This window comes from Anastrepha obliqua, chromosome 2, assembly GCF_027943255.1.
Source record: "Anastrepha obliqua isolate idAnaObli1 chromosome 2, idAnaObli1_1.0, whole genome shotgun sequence".
In the NCBI taxonomy this organism is placed as follows: domain Eukaryota; kingdom Metazoa; phylum Arthropoda; class Insecta; order Diptera; family Tephritidae; genus Anastrepha; species Anastrepha obliqua.
Genome location: NC_072893.1, coordinates 102,762,728 through 102,783,662, shown reverse-complemented (window position 1 = coordinate 102,783,662; position 20,935 = coordinate 102,762,728). Strand labels below are relative to the sequence as shown.

The 20,935-nt window shown below is 35.2% G+C and overlaps 1 protein-coding gene across 1 annotated transcript in view; it reads left to right on the top strand.

Annotated features, from left to right (window-relative positions):
* Positions 1 to 19,463, top strand: part of LOC129238295 (uncharacterized) — a 111,929-nt gene extending 92,466 nt beyond the window's left edge. Inside the window, exon 7 of the mRNA XM_054873333.1 lies at positions 19,182 to 19,463. Within this exon, the coding sequence (XP_054729308.1) occupies positions 19,182 to 19,463 (282 nt within the window). The remainder of the gene's footprint in view (positions 1 to 19,181) is intronic.
* Positions 19,464 to 20,935: the final 1,472 nt, after the last annotated feature.

Genomic DNA, 20,935 nt, shown 5'->3' with positions numbered 1-20,935 from the left:
TTTTTTATTAATATAAGCCAGCAAATATTTACGCACAGGATACATGTAAGTTCATAATTCTGAATTACCCTCAAAATGTCAAAACAAAATTAAAAGTGTTTCGTTATCATTATGCACACACTAGAAAGCGTTTAGTTATTATCATTGCCAAAAAATAATCAGTGGCGCCTGGTGGCACCTGCAATTGATTAAAACTGAAAGAGACGTTATTAAGCAACACGTTGATACTAGTTTCTGACCGTAGGTAAATGTAGCTCAACTTGCAGATCCAAGAATATGAAGGAATATGATTTTTTTTTTTTCGTAAAATTAATTATAAATAGATAATCAAATGCTTTACAGCCTTTGTTCTTCCGGCTAAAATATATAAAAATATCGTACCCTAAATGAAAAATAAAAAATTGGAAGTCGGCTCAAGCAAAAAGAAAAAAAACCACCTTGGGCTTTGAAGTTTTTTCTTGGTCAGTTCAATACTATAAAAAAATTATACTTTTGACATATCTATAAAAAAAAAACTGTAAGTCGGAGTTTAGTAATTCTTTTTGATTTTATTGTTGGTTCTATTCTGGAATTTAGAAATACCATTAAACATTGCGTAGGTGGTATGTTGCAAATTTGACTTTTTTCCGCAAAATCCCCAGTGTGCGCCGTAGCGGTTGGGTTGGTGCGTGACTACCATTCGGAATTCATAGAGAGAACGTAGGTTCGAATCACGGTGAAAACCCAAAAATTAAGAAAAACATTTTTCTAATAGCGGTCGCCCCTCGGCAGACAATGGTAAACCTCCGAGTGTATTTCTGCCATGAAAAAGCTCCTCATAAAAAAATATCTGCCGTTCGGAGTCGGCTTGCAACTGTAGGTCTCTCCATTTGTGGAACAACATCAAGAAGCACGGCACAAATAGGAGGAGGAGCTCGGCCAAACACCCAAAAAGGGTGAACGCACTAATTATACAGCCATGTACAGATACTCTGTGGGCAAAAAGTAAGGAGAATTTATTTGTCAAACTTCGCGGAATTAAAATTTCGCTCTAGTTATTTTTTTCATGAGTTGGCAGCACTGTTAATAACATCTGGGCCAACTTTCATGTGAATGTCATTATCAGTAATATATTTATGCTTGTGTTTACCAAACGACCAAGAGTGCATTTTTCGATTTTTACAATGTCTGATTTGATTGAGCAGAAAAGTGCCATTAAATTTTGTTTGCGGAATTAAATTTCGGCTGCGGAAACGTTTAGCATGTTGCAGAAGGCATTTGGTGATTCGACCATGTCGCAGAAAAATGTTTATAAGTGGTTCAAAGACTTCAAAGAGGGTCGAGAACGTGTTAATGACTTGGAGCGCTCCGGACGACCATCGACGTCAACAGATGACCAACACGTCAATAAAGTGAAGAAGTTAGTGGTCAGAAATCGTCGATTGACTGTTAAAGACCTTACTGATACGAGTATGATTGGAATATCAGAAAGATCTGTGAAAATCATTTTGAAAGACCATTTGGGCCTACGAAAAGTCAAATCTCGTTTATTACCGAAAACTCTCAATTTCTTGGAAAAAAGTCGTCGCGTTGATGTGTGTGAAACAATGCTTTCAGACTATCAGAACGAGCTCAAATGCATCATTACGAGAGATGAGACTTGGATTTATGCTTACGACCCTGAAACAACCGAGCAATCAAGCGAATATCGTGCTAAAGGCGAGGCCAGACCGAGAAGAGCACGTCAAAGTCGTTCAAAAATAAAGGTCATGATGACAGTTTTTATCGATTTTCGTGGTGTGGTACACTATGAATTCCTTCCACTTGGCCAAACTGTTAATAAGGAATATTATTTAAGCGTATTGCGTCGTTTACGTGAAGCAATTCGTTTAAAAAGACCAGAATTATGGGCCAACAACTCTTAGTTTTTGCATCACGATAATGCACCGTCTCACACTGCACTCGTTCTTCGTGACCATTTCGCCAAAAATTCCACGCATATCGTTCCGCAACCACCGTATTCGCCTGATTTGGCTCCGTGTGACTTCTGGCTATTCCCAAAACTCAAGATACCACTCCGGGGAACGCGTTTCGAGTTCGAGTCGATTGAGGAGATAAAAGCTGAATCGAAGAAGGTGCTGATGGCTATACCGGAAATGGACTATTTGACATGTTTCGGTGGTTGGAAAAATCGTTAGCATAAGTGTATTTCATCAAGACGGGATTATTTTGAAGGGGATGGAATTGATTTACAACAATAAATAAATATTTTTCATTTTACAACCAAATTCACCTTACTTTTTGCCCATAGGTGATTTCAGTGAGTCCATATAATATACTTTTTATGCATATACGCCACACAAATATGTACGCAAATACCATTTGCATGTCCACACTCCATACATACTTCTGCAATAAAGTAAATATGTGCAATAAAAAGAGTTGTTTCCATAAATTCTGGATATTCTTCTTAGCATACCTTTATTTGGCGTCCTACTGATTTGGATATTTTCCCCTCATGGTGCATTTTATGAAGTTTGCAAAAAACCTGTTTGCATTCAGAATGTACTTTAAAACTCATTTATGTTATTAACATTTATGCTAAGGCAAATTGCTTAATTTGCATAATCTTAAACTACGCTTTTTCGTGTCAATAAACGTTTGCGGTTGCTTGGAAATCCTCAAAAAAGCAAGGCGTTTGCATAATTCATAAGAGCCAAATGGACTACTTATTCCAACTATGTCTGTATGTATGTATGTATGTATGTATGTATGTATTGGCATGTGACAGATAATTGTGTTTCTTTTTATTTTTTTTTTACAAAAAGATTAAACTCTAGGAAACGAATTTATATTGAAAAGCTAATATTATTGAAAGTTAATGTTACTTGAAAAACATTCGCCAATGCATGTAGACATATTGCAGCAACTTCAAATAAATAAGTAGGTGTCTTCCACGTTAGAAGTTTCTTCATGAAAATACAATTCCTGGCAAACAAACAATATTCAAGGCAGAAATCAAGTAGTGCGCCAAACAGAAATATGATAAATACTGACCCATATACGTAGGGCCTGGCATGGCTTAAGCTATATTCACTTTATTCAAAGATACTGGATCCATTTTACAGTATGCAAACACATGGCATCCCTACATGACATCCATACATGGCCACTATAAACGGTTGTCAACATATTTTTGAATCGTCAACGGCAGTGAATGAACAAACGATGAACTCGACGGTCGCCAATGAATCTACGCGCCTCAAGAATATAAAGGGTTTTCCAATAACAGATGTTATTTTGAATAGGATTGCGCTAACGATTTTTTATGGCCGGAACTGGATGGTGTTGATCTGGACAACGTTTACTTTCAACAATACGGCGCTCAAGACCTTACAGATGGAATTCGTGAGGCTATCGAGGGCATAGGGCAGCAACTTTGCAATTTGGTTATGGAAAATTTTATGAAAATGATATTGTCCTGTAAGCGTGGTCGTGGTGGTCATTTGCCTCATGTTATTTTCCACTATTAACGGCATACCTTCCTGTTTTTATGAAATAAACATTAAAAAATAGCATTTTTCTTTGAATATCAAAATAACACCTCTTATTGGAAAACCCTTTATTTAACGTTAATTTGATTTTGTGCTATTAGAGCCTAATTTGAATCATTATATTTGACTGTAAACTTATTCTACTAGGTATCCTGACAAGTACCTCAGAGTTATTGATAAGTGGCATAATTAGCTTAGTGGCACTACCATTCGGAAGACGTAGGTTCAAAACTCCGTGAAACACCAAAATGAAGAAATATTTTCTTCTAATGCCGGTCACCGCTCGGTAATTACAAACCTCCGAGGGTATTTCTGCCACGAAAAAGCTGCCGGTCAGAGTTGCCTTGAAACTATAGGTCCCTCCATTTGTGGAACAGCATCAAGACGCACGTCAAAAATAGGAGGAGGAGCTTGGCCAAATACCCAAAAAGAGTGTAAGCGCCAATTATATATATCGTCAACTAACGGTATTGGATTAAAGAAAAACATTTCTGATTTTCCATTAACAAACAAAAAAAAAAAAAAAAAAATTAAAGGCGCTTCGATTTTCTATCTTTGGCTTTACCTAATTAAAAAAAAAATCCAACTTTTGCAAATTATTTTAATTGTTCAAAAAGTGAATTTTCTTTAGCAAAATCATACATTTTTTGGATTTATATTTTAAGAAATATGTAAGAAATCGATGTTCCGAAATTTTTTCTTTAAAATAGCAGTATTAAAAAGGGTAGATAAGATAGAAATTATTCGCTTGAGAATAAAATAACTCAGATTTGCATTGGACATACGCTTGTAAAGTAAAAAAAAAAAGATTTAAATTGATTAGGGCAATAAATTCAAATTATAAAGGCACGACTAATAATATCTCTGCAAATTTTTATGCGAGCTGGTATAGCAACACTGTAGGTAGAGCTCTTGCAAACTCTATGCATTGAGTGGCATTTAAAAGATTATTCTATCTGAATTGCACCAGATAGTTTTAAGTTTCAATAGAAAGCAGTGGAGATTTAAAAGTTTTATTAAAAAAAAACTTTTCTCAAAGGATTAATTTTATTACCACAATGCAAATTGGCATGCAACTTATTGGAGTGCTCTCCAGTACGCTTTAGCAGTGGCATCGCTGTTCAGCTCATTTGCTAATTGCCAATCGTAACGAGTAACTAATTTGCACTACACATATACTATATTTGACAGTATCGCAAGGTATTGCAAGTAGGTAGAGCAGGACACTTAACTGACTGTGTTATACTTAAAAAAAATTGACTTTATCTATATGGTATATATTGACTATTATCTAAAGTGTGATGTAACTCAGGACTTTGACTATGCGCCCATAATTCTAATACATTTCGTTTCATTTGAGCAGCTTTAAAGTTTACTACGTATACGCTACGTCAACTTTTAGTGTGTAGTGTACAACTCAAAATTCATTTGAATTCGCTCCTCCATATAAGAAAATGGTATGTGTAACAAATAAGGCCAATAATTAAAAAGTTCCAAGAGGCAAATAAATTTCGTACTTCTACTACATAGTATCACTAATGCCGTTACCTCACTAATGCAGTTACCACCACTACTACTTACTTGACTTTCTCTAAGAGATTAAGGGGGGACCCTCATTTATCGGGTCAAAAAAATCGATTTTTTGGAAATAATTTTAATCTATTCTACAACTATTTAAGAATATACTTTCAAAATTTCAAGTCGATATCTGTATTTTTGAAGGAGTGACAAAATTTTTAACAGGACGCGACGGGTGGCCTGATCGCCTGTATCCAAAACTTTAAACGCGTTTTTCTCGAAACATCATTTTTCGATTTTGTGTACACAATTGAGAACGCTGTATTGCACCAATCAGGCTTTACAATAGCTCATTTTAAAGATAATTAAATTGTTTTCAATGTGACATTAAGTGTTTTTTTAAAAAAAAAGATTTTCATATTTTTTTGTAATTTTAAAGTCAATTTTTATGCATGAAAAATCACTTTTAACATAAAACTGGGTAAAAAATATCAATTTCGACATTTTTTTTTTAAATCAAAATGTCACATCGAAGGTATTATCCTAAAGTTTTAAAAAAAATTTGGTTTTTTTATTTCAGAAAAAAATTCAGAGCGCTAGAATGTACACAGATAGAATGAGGTGCCATGGACGAGGTGTATATTTCCATACTTAAAATGTTTTTTTTCTTCTCCGAAAATTTTTGTAGACAGTCAAGACATTTATTAAAGTACTTTATGAATTACAAAACGTTTGAAGTTATTTTACCTGAGAAAAAAATTCCCAAAAATGATGCATTTTTCGACCGTCTAAATGAGGGTCCCCCCTTAAGAGAGAAAATTTAGTGAATGCATTAAAATAAATTACAGGCTAGCATGTTATATTACTAAAATATTATTTAAAATAAAACAACTTCAATTCCTTGGAGCTTCTGAAAAGTCTGAAGAACACTTATATATGAACACTTATTTCATAAAAAAGTATTGCGTATAAAAAGTATTGAATATAAAATTTTCCTTGCATTTTATTGTAGCGATATTAACACAAAGAGTTCTATTGTTACGCTGTTATTTTACTTCTGGACAGGAAAACCACAATTTCATGGTTAAAACAACAGATCATCGTAAATTTTCAAATACAGGGTGGCGCACGAATCGTGCTACAAAAACAAAACGTAATAACTTTTTTTCTAATCAATGTATTTAACTTTTTGTTTTTTTATTGTATATAATAATTTTACGTAACTAATTATTGTAGTTTTGAAAATAATAGAACGTAAATGACCTCCATGCTCATTCACGCATATGCGACACCTGATGAGAAAATTGTTCATTGCGCACTGAAGGGTTGAAGTCGGGATCGCCTCAATTATTGTTGTGATGGACTGCTTCAATTCAGTCAAATTACTTGGTTTTGTTTTATACACCTCTTGTTTGAGATAACCCCATAAAAAAAAATCTGGTGCAGTGAGGTCAGCGGAAAGTGGAATTTCTGGATATCAATTTATTTCTAAATTTTCGTTGGAGCTCCTCCATAACCGGTCTGGCTATATGTGCAGTTGCTCCATCTTGCTGGAACCAAATGCTGATAAAAGGGACACGTCTTCGCCGCAGTTCTGGATAAAAAAACTCCTTCAACATGTTTAAATAACGGTCCCCATTTACAGTCGCTGTTACACCATTTTCTTCGAAGAAGTATGGCCCGACAATGCACCTTGATGAAACTGCGCACCACACTGTGACTCGTTCTGGGTGCAGTTCCATCTCATGGAGTATTTGCGGATTTGATTGACTCCATATAAGTTAACACATGACTCCGATGAGTGACATATGAATACCATGTGCCATAGTTTAAATGCATATAAGTTAACACATAATAATTTTTGGCTCATGACAACAACACCAACAATAAATGTAACAATATCCACCATATCCGCAGAGCATGCAATGCAGCAGGCAGTTAGGCAGCGATCCCACGTTCAAGCAGCGAGCGTAAGCCGATATCACCAACATACGGCAGACGCTCTATCAGCAACTTTAAGTCACGCGTTGTCCACATGCAACATGCAATAGCTAAATTTCAAAGTTAGGTATTCAGGTGCAGTCACCGATTTAGTTTAGTTTATGTTAACTCGCTCAGCGTTACGGCTGCCCTTGCATAGCAAGGTTAATAAAAATTGCATCAAAAACAAATTGGTGTTTTAATAAAACCATAATTGGCGCCCAACGTGGAAGAACAACCAAGCCCAACGTGGAAGAACAACCAAGCCCAACGTGGAAGAACAACCAAGCCCAACGTGGAAGAACAACCAAGCCCAACGAAAGAAACCTGCACGGCTGCAGAAATGATTGCAATGTAAGTTAAATCAAGTGAAAATTAGTTGTTAAGAATTTTTGTATTAATTTAACGAGTATTTGTGAATTAAAATTTTGATTAGAAAGGAGTTCTAAAAAATTATGTGAAAATAATTTAGAAATTGTTGTGAAATTAAAATTTTGATAGAAAAGGATTCCGTAAAAATTGTTGTGAAAATAATTTAGAAATTGTTGTGAAATTAAAATAATTTAGAAATTATTGTGAAATTAAAATAATTTAGAAATTATTGTGAAATTAAAATTTTGATAGAAAAGGATTCCGTAAAAATTGTTGTGAAAATAATTTAGAAATTGTTGTGAAATTAAAATAATTTAGAAATTATTGTGAAATTAAAATAATTTAGAAATTGTTGTGAAATTAAAATTTTGATAGAAAAGGATTCCGTAAAAATTGTTGTGAAATTAAAATAATTTAGAAATTGTTGTGAAATTAAAATTTTGATAGAAAAGGATTCCGTAAAAATTGTTGTGAAATTAAAATAATTTAGAAATTGTTTTGAAATTAAAATAATTTAGAAATTGTTGTGAAATTAAAACTTGCATAAGCAAGGATTCCCTAAAATTTTTTGTGAGAATTATTTTAAGCTAATAGCGTTTCTAAAAGAAATTTCTGTCAAGTGCTCAGTGATAAATATTAAAATGAACGAGGATCAGTTGAGAATAATAGTGACAGCCGCAGTTTCAGCTGCTACAGAAAGGACTAGAGCTTCGTTTGAAGCAACGATAGGACAACTAACTGATAGGCTTAGGATCCTAGAAACCCCGACTAGGGTTGAAGAATATCAACCAGTAATAATTGATCAAACTGTGCGATGTGAAGAGTCCCTAGAAATCGTAAAGTCGCTGCCTGAATTTAATGGCGACAGGACGCGGTATGTTAGCTGGAGGCAAGCAGCATTTGCAGCTTATAAACTCTTTGAAAGTTTCGACGGTAGCTCTAAGCACTACCAAGCTGTAGCGATAATTAGAAACAAAATTGTCGGTTCTGCTGATCAAGTGTTATCGTCATTCAATACCGTTCTTAATTTTAAGGCAATTTTAGCACGTCTGGACTTCACATATGCGGACAAAAGGCCAGTTTATTTAATTGAACAAGAAATGTCGACTCTACGCCAGGGAAAATTTTCTATTGCTGATTTTTATGATGAGGTAGAAAAGAAGTTAACGCTGATAATAAATAAAACAATAATGTCACACGAGGGTAACAATGAGCTGATTAGGTCACTATGCCAAAAATATAGGCAGGACGCTCTGAGGGTGTTTATATCAGGTTTGCGTAGGCCTATGAGCGATATAATGTTTTCATCGCAGCCCGCAGATATGCCCAGCGCCTTAGCACTAGCACAGGAGTTGGAGGCAAATCATGCCCGGTATTCATTCGCGAATTCTTTCAATAACAGGGGTGAAATTCAGTCAGGACATAACAACGGAAGGTCATATGTGCCGAAATACTCCCCACATTATACGCAACCTAACAGGCAAAATCAAAATAGGGCAACCCCAATGGATGTCGACCCTTCCATTTCAAACTTCGGACAGAGGACTAGGTACAACCCAAATTGGAGGTCACCGCAGGACTCCTCCAGAACTCGTCAACCGTTTCAGAGACCATTGACCAGTAATAACCAGCAGAATTTACGAGGGGAAGCACACAAAAGACAGCGTGAAAGCGATAGGCAATCGCTCTTACCTAAAATTCAGAGGATAAATCATCTAAACCAGAATCTCGATGAAGGAAATTATTCTGAAAATAAAATACAAAGCGAGTTTTTTGAGGAAATAAATTTTTTAGGAGGAAGTCGCTCCTGCCATATGTAAGCAGGGAGCTGGCAGGGCGACCAATAAAGTTTTTAATTGATACAGGCGCGGGGAAGAATTACATAAAATATGATGAAAATTTAAAAGGGATTAAAAAAATTGATAAACCGTTTAAGGTACAGTCAATTCATGGCACCGCCGAAATAAATGAGAAATGTGTAGTGAATATTTTCGGAAGGAACTCGGTTTTTTACCTCCTTCCTGATTTAAAAACATTTGACGGTATAATAGGATTTGATTTTATGAAAGAAATTGAGGCAAAATTGAATTTAAAAACAGGAATTTTACATTACGAAAGTGGTCAGGAAAAAATAAGATATTACAACTGCAAGGATGTGAATAGTGTAATATTAAGTGGAAATCCTACAGTTAAATCAGATGATAGTGATATGATTTCACTTATTTTAAAAAGACACTCAAAGGCTTTTGCGAACCCGAATGAAGCATTGCCGTTTAATACGAACGTAGTTGGCACAATAAGAACTGTGGATAGCCAACCGGTGTATTCCAAGTCGTATCCATATCCAATGGCAGCTTCAAAATTTATAAATGAAGAAATTTCGAATTTACTCCGAGATGGAATCATTCGTCCCTCTCGATCACCCTATAATAACCCTATTTGGGTCGTTGATAAAAAGGGATTCGACGACAATGGACAAAAGAAAATGCGCATGGTAGTTGATTTTAGGAAATTGAATGGGAAAACAATTTCTGATAAATATCCCATTCCGGACACTTCTGTCATTTTGGCAAATATGGGGAAATCAGTTTTTTTTACAACTCTTGACTTGAAATCTGGATTTCACCAGATCAAGCTTGCAGAAAAGGATAGGGAAAAAACCGCATTTTCAGTGAACAACGGGAAGTACGAGTTTTGTAGGCTTCCCTTTGGATTAAAAAATGCTCCAGGAATTTTTCAAAGGGCGATTGATGATATTTTAAGAGCAGAAATAGGAAAATGCTGTCACGTCTACATTGACGATGTGATTATTTTTTCTAGCAGCAAGGAGCAACACTATAAAGACATAGAAAGAGTCCTTACGAGACTTTATGAAGCAAATATGCGGGTTTCAGCAGAAAAATCTAAATTTGTAAGAGAGGAAGTTGAATTTTTAGGCTTCATTGTTTCAAAAGAAGGCATCAAAACATGTCCTGATAAAGTCAATGATATAATCAATTATCAAATTCCTAGTACGCTTTGTGGTCTACGATCATTTTTAGGATTATCAGGCTACTATAGAAGATTCATTAAGGATTATGCTTCTATAGTAAAACCCCTCACGAAATATTTAAGAGGAGAAAATGGCCACATAAGGGCTAATCAATCAAAAAATGTTAAAATTAAACTGGATAACGACGCATTGTTGTCTTTTGAAAAAGTAAAGAAGATTTTGTCCTCGGAGGACGTGCTTCTTCTTTATCCAAATTATAGTAAACCTTTTGATCTAACGACAGATGCATCAGCACATGCTGTTGGAGCAGTCTTATCGCAGGGAGGTAGACCAATCACTATGATTTCCAGGACGTTATCATCCAGCGAAGAAAATTACGCAACCAATGAAAGGGAACTGTTAGCAATTGTATGGGCCCTTCAAAAACTCCGAAATTATTTGTATGGAGTAAGGCATTTGAATATTTTTACAGACCATCAGCCCTTAACCTTTGCTGTTTCGGACAAAAATCCAAATACAAAGATTAAGCGTTGGAGAGCGTTTGTCGAAGAATTTTCTCCAAATTTTTTTTATAAACCCGGGAAAGACAATCTTGTTGCCGATGCGTTGTCCCGGCAACACTTAAATGCTATAGAACATTCCGAAGATTCTACATCCGTCACGATGCATAGCGAAGAATCTTTATCGGAAGTAATTCCAACGGTTGAAAACCCAGTGAATTCATTTCGGAATCAAATAATCCTAGAAAAAGGGAATACTTCAACAAAAGTTACAAAAATTATTTTCAAATCCAGGATAAGACATTTAATCACATTTAAAACATTGCAGGATCTTATAGAGATAGTTGGGGAATGCATTAATCCTGACGTTGTAAATGCTATTCATTGCGATTTACTGACCTTGGGCAAAATTCAAAATGAAATTGTAAGGAAATTTCCATCAGTAAAATTTCGGTATACTACGAAAAGAGTAGATGATATTTTTAATGAGGATGACCAGAATGAAATTTTAATAACGGAGCACACTAGAGCTCACCGCTCTGTCCGGGAAAACTTAAAACAAGTCTTGAATGACTACTATTTCCCAAGCATGCGAAAAAAGTTAAAAGAAATTATATTGAACTGTAAAATTTGTAAAGAAGCCAAGTATCAACGACATCCAGTTAATCCTGAAATGGGAAAGACCCCAGTGCCATCTCGACATGGGGAAATGTTACATATGGATATTTATTCTACTGATAAACACTATTTTTTAACTTGTGTAGACAAATTTTCGAAATTTGCCGTTGTTATTCCAATTAAATCCAGGGCCATTGTTGACGTTAAACAGGCTTTATTACAGATTCTTAATTGTTTCGAAAATACAAAAAATATAACATTTGATAATGAAAAATCTCTCAACTCTCAGACCGTTAGGTCTCTTCTAAAAGATCATTTCGGAGCGGACGTTTTTACAACCCCTCCTTTCCATAGCAAAACAAATGGACAAGTGGAAAGATTCCATAGTACTCTTACAGAAATTGCTAGGTGCGCTAAAATAGAGCAGGCAATAAATGACACTGATGAGTTAGTACTCCTTGCCACTTCAAAGTACAACAGGTCCATTCATTCAGTGACTGGATGGAAACCGATTGAGTTAATTTCTTCAATGCCAACGTGGCTTAAAACTGAAATTAAGGCGAAATTAATAAAAGCTCAGGAAAATAAGTTGGAAACACATAATAAGGATAAAGTGACACGATTTTTCAATCCAGGAGATAAAGTCTATGTTAAGACTAATAAAAGAATAGGCAATAAGTTTTCCAAAGTTTTTATAGAAAAAACGGTACAGAAGGATTTAGGATCCACCGTTCTAATAGATAATAGGAAGGTCCACAAAGGCAACCTGAGGTAATAAGTTTTTTTTATATTTCAGATTTTTTATACTACTTTTAATTCAGGGGTTACACGGTAAAATAACGGACTTTTCAAAATCAAACTATATACCGATATCGGACGGGAAAGCTGCAATTTGGGAACATTTTGACTACATGACACATTGTACAAACCTTACTACTTACCGTAATGTTGTAGAGGGAACAAAAAAAATACTTCACGTTTTCCCTCAATCTCATATGAAACAAATTCTTCAATCGGACATGGAACACATACTCAGACTGATGGACACACTTCAGATTCATCATAGACATGCACGAAGTATAAATTTAATTGGTACAGCACTCAAATACATAGGCGGAACCCCGGATTTTGACGACTTCAATGAGGTAAAATTCAGAGAAAAAGCGCTCATTGAATCTAATGAACGTCAATTCACTATTAATACAAAGATACAAGTACAAATTAACCAACTCACTGATACAGTCAACCAAATTTTAAGAACTACCAAGGAAAGTAAAATAGATACAGGGAATTTATTCGGATTATTGACGGCAAGAAACAGGGCAGTTATAACTGACTTAGAGAATATAATTTATTCTATAGTTTTAGGGAAAGTAAATATAGTAAATCCTATTATTCTTGACACAAAAGAAATTTCAAAAATATTAATCACTGAGCTCGCTGCAAATGTTAGTATAAGTGATATTATAAGTAATTCTAAGTTGAAAATGTTTCAAAATAATGAATTAATTTACTTTATAATTAAGTTTCCAAGAATAAAAAAACTATGCAGTTTAGTTAGGGTGTTTCCAGTGGCACACAATCAAAGGACAATATTTTTAGAAACTAATAAAGTTGCGGACTGTGGAGACTCAACCATTCCTGTCACAAATTGCACGACGGCACTAACAGCTAAATTTTGTAGAGTAAAATTAGATGCGACGTGTGTGCAACAACTGTTTAACAATCACAAGGCTACATGTAAAACTACATTCAACCAACTCGAACCAGTTGCCGAGGTAGACAATGGGGTAATTATAATAAATGACCAAACTGTTGAAGTTCAAGAAGCAGACAATTCATCAGTCACGATATCTGGCACCTTTTTAATAACTTTTGATAAAACAATTCACGTAAACGGTACGACTTTTGTCAACGAAAAGGCAATAGCAACACTCTACCCAGGAGTTCCTTCAACCCAGTTTGTGAATTTGACGGAAGATTTGGAGATTTTAAGCTTACCGTACCTACACAGAATCAATTTGAAGAATCTTGGATACATTGAAAAATTACATGACGACATTCAAACTCGTTCAATTCAGGGAGGATCAATACTAATTATCATAGTCATCGTTGTTGCCATAATCTTTGTAATCAAAAAATACAAAGCAACCAAAGTAAAAAAGGATAAGATAAAAAGAGATGAGATAGCAGCAAAGATTATAAAAGCGGCCGAGGACGGCCTAAATTTACGAGGGGGGCAGTTAACACATGACTCCGATGAGTGACATATGAATACCATGTGCCATAGTTTAAATGCATATAAGTTAACACATAATAATTTTTGGCTCATGACAACAACACCAACAATAAATGTAACAATATCCACCATATCCGCAGAGCATGCAATGCAGCAGGCAGTTAGGCAGCGATCCCACGTTCAAGCAGCGAGCGTAAGCCGATATCACCAACATACGGCAGACGCTCTATCAGCAACTTTAAGTCACGCGTTGTCCACATGCAACATGCAATAGCTAAATTTCAAAGTTAGGTATTCAGGTGCAGTCACCGATTTAGTTTAGTTTATGTTAACTCGCTCAGCGTTACGGCTGCCCTTGCATAGCAAGGTTAATAAAAATTGCATCAAAAACAAATTGGTGTTTTAATAAAACCATAATTTATACAGCAATTTTGCTTGTTTACATTGCCGTTTAGATCTAAATGGTCCTCATCAGACATAAACAAGCAATTTATGAAGTTGTTGTCTTCTGCGGCCATTTCAATAATTTTTTGGCAAAATTCCAGGCGAATAGGCAAATCCAGAGGGTTTAATTTGCTTGTGATTTGAACTTTGTACGGAAACAAGTTTAAGTCATCATGAACTATCCGCTGCAATGACCGTCTGCTAACTCCAATTTGCGCCGACAAGTTACGAGTCGAAACTCTTGGATTTGCCTGAATTGACGATGCTACAGCCGCGATTGTGGCTTCGACCCGAACATGGGGATCTCGATGGTACGGTCTGCGTGCGATGCTTCCAGATTCAGCAAACATGTTCACCAGCCTCATAACGGTCCATCTGCTCGAGGGAGTGCCGCCAAACTCCCGCCTAAATTCCCTTTGGACGGAAATGATGGACTGCAAAGCATGGTACCGCTGCACTATCCAAATCTTCTTTTCGGTATCCCAAGCCTCCATTTTTTGTAAATCTAAATACTAATCTGCAAAATAAAAAAAAAAAGCCGATTACTCACACAGAAAAAAAGTTATTACGTTTTGTTTTTGTAGCACGATTCGTGCGCCACCCTGTACATAGAAACAAGTAAAAGGTATGTTTGTTTATAATTGTTAGTGCATTTCGTAGAAAATCTCACCTAGATCAATATTTTTTATGAAAATAACTTACAAGAGCAAATTTGCCGCTTGAGAGATTCTGGTGTCGGCTGCCAAAGGCATATCCGCAATAGCCACTTTTCGTTTTACGCTTGAAATAAGTGGAAGTTAAGCCGCAAACATAAAAGAAACCAACGATAAAGTAGAAATTCTTAAATTAAATCAAGCACACTTGCGAATTAAAAGAGCAGAAGGGTAGAATGAAAAAGAAGTGCGTGTAGCTGTCAGATTTATTCATGAGTGGTACTCGAATTTCCGCCCATAGTTATGTAAATGGCTATATTAGATTAGTTTGTTCGATTGGGGACCATTTTTTAGCCAAATATGTTTCATTTGGAACGAAAAAATAACTCAAACATATTTTTCATCATAATGACTTATGCCAGAAAATGGGACAAGAGTCTTTTTGTATCAACTTTGGTCATTAAATTCGATTAGAATCGCAGGAGAAACAAAGACAAATTTGTAAACGGTTTCCACTACAGTCGAATCCATTTTATCGGAACTAACCGAATTTATAGTTTTATGTTTTAAGCCCTCGCACATAGGGGTATTTGAACAATCTAAGGGGCCAACAGTATCTTTTGGGTTTAACGTGTGCTAATGGATGTTTCTGAATAAAACCAACTAAAATAATGAACTTAAAACATTTATTGAATGAAATATAATATGAGAATGAAGAAAGATTTACAAGATCAAACATAAAAAAATATAAACAATTAAAAAAGCATCCAATCAAATGGTATTATCTAGATTTTCTTCATCGCTACGTGAAGAAAATTCTAGGTTTGGATCGGCAGGCATGAGCATTTCCAATGTTTCTGGCAGAAATGATTGGGACTTTCTTCTTTTTATTTGCCTCCTAGAGCTCATTAAGGGGTCCGAACTTAAAAGGAGGCGGTTAAAAATATCCCTGTTGCAATTTTCTCTAGTAAATTTTCGGGCAAAATCTAGCCGGTAAGAGCGGAAATGCTTATTTCGGGCTTCTGCAGCCTCTTCAGAGAGCTGGCCAATTGGTAACAAAGCACTCTTTATTATAACAGCTCCATGAATAAGTATTTTGTGCATTGTGGGTGTCATGGGATGCCACGGATAAAGATGCACATATAATCGAGCAGTTTCTGTTGCTTAAATATCATATTTTTCAGGATTTGCTGAAATTGCCCAAAGAGTCCACCTCCTCTAATGAATACGTCCAACATTTTAATGAAATCATTGCTCCTTTAAGAAACGAATGGGAGTTCGTTTATACCGATGGATCTAAAACAGACACCAGTACATCGTTTGCAGTCACAAACCAGCTTGGTGTCACAATCTCAGTCGGGGCTTTACCTTCCTACTGCTTAGTATTCACAGCGGAAGCAGCTGCATTGCTTGAAGCGGTAGTTTATACCTCCAACAAAGGCGAAAAATTCATTATTTGCAGCGATAGTAAATCCGTAATTGACGCTATATTGAACCATTCTAACGAAACTCCAATAATCACTGAAATCCGAAATAATATCGCATTAAATAAAAATTCCATAAGGATCATGTGGGTTCCGGGTCATGCCGGAAAACAAGGCAACGAATGCGCTGATACTAGAGTACAAAAATCTCTTCAGGATGCTACTGTAGGCAATGGTTTAATTATCAACACCACTACAAAAAGTACAACCCTACTGGCATCAAGCCGATATATCCTACACACATGCCTTCCAACAAAAAATAAATAAATTAATTAATTAATTAAACTAACTAAATTAAATCTTTAACTCTTTGCGAAAACTAGATATACATATATAAAATTATACCCCGGTCAAACTCACACTACCCACTAATCTTTTAATACTCCCTCAACTCCTCTCTCCCATCCTCTTGTATAGTTACTTACTTATATTATTACTCTAATTAAGATACCATAAGCCGAAGGCCCCGGTAGCCAGTGCTTATTTCGTAAGTGGAAGAGTTATTAATAACTGTTACTCTTTTAAATAAATAAATAAAAAATAAAAAAAATTTTATGACCACTAGAAATTGTTTCTAGAATAACTTTCAGTCTATATATTAATTCGTAGCTGATGCCTGTTATATCGGTTGCTAATTGAGGATTGTCGAAAAATCTTCGGCTTGTGTTACCGTCATTGGTATTACCGAAATTCGCCTTTGGCATATCTATTAACAATCCCGTTTCTTGGCGAAACCTGTTCTGGATCTCTTGTTTTCTCTCTTTCTCGAGGCTTTTTTCAGTTTCTGTTTTTCTTGCTCTACATTTTTTTACTGGCAACTTATAAGCCAAATGGAGAATGCTCTCAAATATTCTTATCCTGGCATGTAGTACCGAAAGGCCGAATTGAATAGCCTCGAAATTAACATCTATTGTTTTATCCAAATTGTTGAAATCCTTTGAGGTTGTGCCGCAAATGTAGCAACGACTGGTTGATGTGGTTCCTGTGGCAGCATTACAGACCTTTCCGTCAACCATTGTCATTATAAATTCGTGTTTCACTGAATAATTTTTGCCACTCAAGTTAAATTCTGTTGCAACCAGACTGTTTATCTGATTATTGACGTGATTAATTTCTTGCTCCGTTACATCAGTAGTCTCTTTGACAAATTTAAATCTTATAGGCCGACAAAATCGAGGAGAAGATGGTGTTGGATTTTCTCATATAGTCTTTTCCATGTTTTGGCCGCATACTAATTTTACAGGAACAAAGCAGCTTTGAAAAATGTTCGTATCTGAATCCGTATCATTTTCAATCTTTTGTTTGAACTGAGTCTGTTGGGACCCGTCGCAACCCCATTTACAAATTAATTTAAGCGTCTCACATTCTTGGACCTTCAATGTTGTTAGTACCTCTTCCAGGTAGTCCGATAATCGTCTAACGGTTCGATAAGACCAAAGGTTGCAATTCGGCTTCCGCACCTGTACTATTTACAGTGCAAGATTCTGGTGGCGGATAACACTTCTTTTTTTCTTTTTGTAAAAGACTATAACAAGGAAAGAATTTCTTATTTGTTCTTCTTATTGTCTCGTATTGGTCTCGTGTTAGATCTGCATCGATGAACATTTGCATTGCTTCCTGGACAGATAAGGGGCAAATTTTATCTTTTGATGACTTTGTTCGATAATAGGCCTTTTTATATTTGGTTGCGCGAGTTGGCGAAGTAATGATTTCTTTTAGCACATTCGAAGCATCTCGTTTTCCTGACTTTCTTAATTCTACTTGCGCGGGAGGGGCTGGCTTTTGTTCTCGGAAGGGTCAGGTACCTCAGTATTGTAAATGTATTTATTGTTTTGTTAAATGGACTTTTGACCCCGTAGATCTTTCAAATACCTGTATGTGCCTCGTTAGCATTACTGCTTTAAAATATGAAGGTTTGTTATAATTATTTTTTAATTTAGCAGAAGTCTCTCTTATATCTACACTCTGCTTCAAAATTGTAAGTAATGTGGGGTTCTATGTGACTATTTATTTATGTACTTATTGATATCAATTATTGTATTCGGCAAAAGTTCAATTTTAATTTTTTAGTCAGAATTTCTAAAAAAATTTCTGGGTATGCAGTTTTATAGCTCTTTTATTTTAGTCTAACAAAGTGAAAAAGTTTTAGGAGTTCACAGCTCCCGTGGACTTGCACTAATTCTTTTTCCTGACTGTGTTACGCGCTTTCTCTATTTAGCGAATGTATTATACATTTTTTTTGATACCGACGAAAAGCCGCAACACGTCAGCAAAACAGAAAACAAAATTGTTTAAAATCAAGGGAAGCTTTGAGCCGCTTCAGACTCTTGCTTCAACGCTAAATGAAAATTGAATGAGATAGGAATTTTATAACCAGATTTTTTTATTTTTACTTTAAGGGGTTATATACAGTTAGAATTTTCAAAAAATCGATTTTTTTTCTTAATGTACATATGTATATTTACACTCAGAGCATTTAATATGGTTCCGGTGAATATTTTCGAAATTACACGCAAATTTTTAAAGACGTTTCAGTGCTTGATAGTGCTTTTCAAACTTTAAACGCGTTCTTCTCAAAATGGTGCTTTCAAAGTCGGTGACCAACATTACTCGAAAACGGTTAAACCAATAAGTCTCAAACTTTAACACGAGCTTCTTAAATATATTGTTTAGTAACGAACGAACGAGGATTGGTGGAATGTTGTGTTCTCTGATGAACCGAACTTCGAGAAAGGCTTAGTTTGCATGATTTTAAAATATCAACCACTATAGCTTCTTACCCTGGTCCAATTCAAGGAAATAACATAAATCTTTTTCATTCATTATTCATTTTTTTCCTCGCCTACAGGTATGTGGAACACCTGATGTGATGTTCGTGAGGCGACGGGTTGGCGAGGAATACCATCCGGATTGCGTGGTATCCACTGTCAAGCATGGAGGAGGCAGCATTATTGTTTGGGGCTGCATGGCTACTTATGGTGTCAGAGAAATGTTCATTTGCGAGGGTCGCATGAACAGTCAAAAGAGCATAAATGCATTAGAAACTGTACTTTTGGCTGCGATAAGGTACCTTTTCCGCGATACTAATTTAGATAAAGTGCAATTCCAACAAGACAATGTTTGTTTATAGTCAATAACATGTTGTGTTAGATTGGCCAGCCATAGGGCAAATGCGGGCTATTTTGAAAGGTAAAATAAAGGAACACAGTATACCATCGCAAATAGCCCTGAAAAATGCTTTAATTCACGAGTAGAGCGCCACTTACTTACTGTTGTTACAACCAACCGAAGCGTTGCTGCTGTTATCCAATCAAAAGGGTCTAACTAATTATTAATGTTTTTATCACTAATTCCTTTTATATGTACTGATTTATTAATAAAACATCAAACGAAAAATTCAGTAATTAAGGTGGGAGCCTGGTTTGTAAGGTAAAAAAAATCAATTTTTTTTTTCATTTTAAGTGATTCCAAATATATTTCAGAATATTCACACAAAGTTACAGAGCCTAATTCTCAATATTTCCGTAGATACAAAGCCAAAGGTATGCGAGCGTTAGGTAGTTACGCTGTGACCGGACAGCTATAGTACAAACTTTATCTTCTTTTCTTGACTTTTCATTTTTATGATTTCTTTGAATTGGCGTACATGAATGAAAAAAAACTAATGAACCTTTTGAAATAAATCATAGCTTGTTCCCTTCAGTATTAAATTCTCTTCTATTTGAACTAACAAAATAGATAAAAGATAGAAAGGCATTTTTTTCTTTAAAACCTCCAAAAAGTTGAAATTTTGGAATTTCTCTCAGTTTTCTTAGTTCATCTAGAATAAAAAATCATGATAATTAGAAACCCATTTGAATTTTTCGCTTTAGATAATAATTACGAGCTGTATCTCGTACGCCAGTTGGAAACTGCAGCGTTGCAGCGCTCTACTAATTTCTATGTTAAACATTTTTTTCAACTTATTTTAACCCGTACAAAAATTTTTTATACTTTTTAAATGTTCATTAAAGGATAGAAAAAACTTTGCAGTGCTAAATTAATGTTTTCCTTAAAAAAAAAAATCGGAAAGAGATGCAATTTTTAGACCTCATAAACCAGGCTCCCCCCTTAATATAGGTATAATGGAGTGCCTGATACTTTCGGCCACGGCTGCTAAATAATTTCGTCTGAATATTTAATAAGTATGACAGAAACAAGTAATACATTTTCAAAAATGAAAGCGACTTTTGTGAGACTTCATATATTCACTTTATTATAACGAATTAACATAGAGGGGCTATAGAAGGCATACTCAAGAGTTTTTGAAAACTCTGATCAAAATTTTGGAAAGCTTGATGAATTTTGATGGGAATTTGTACAAAGTCTTATTCATATGACCTTTGTTGAACAGTGAACTATATATTCATTGAAAACTAGTTTAAATTAAATTCAAAGTATTAATTGTCAAGATTTTTATGAAAGATTCCCCCCCAATAAGGACTGGATATTCTTGTGAATGGCGTGAATTTAACTGATTCGATTAAATTTTAACTGAGGCATTTACGGCTGACAAAGTCTATAATAGTCTTGCAGATCGGATAAGAAAAAAAGCAGTAAGTT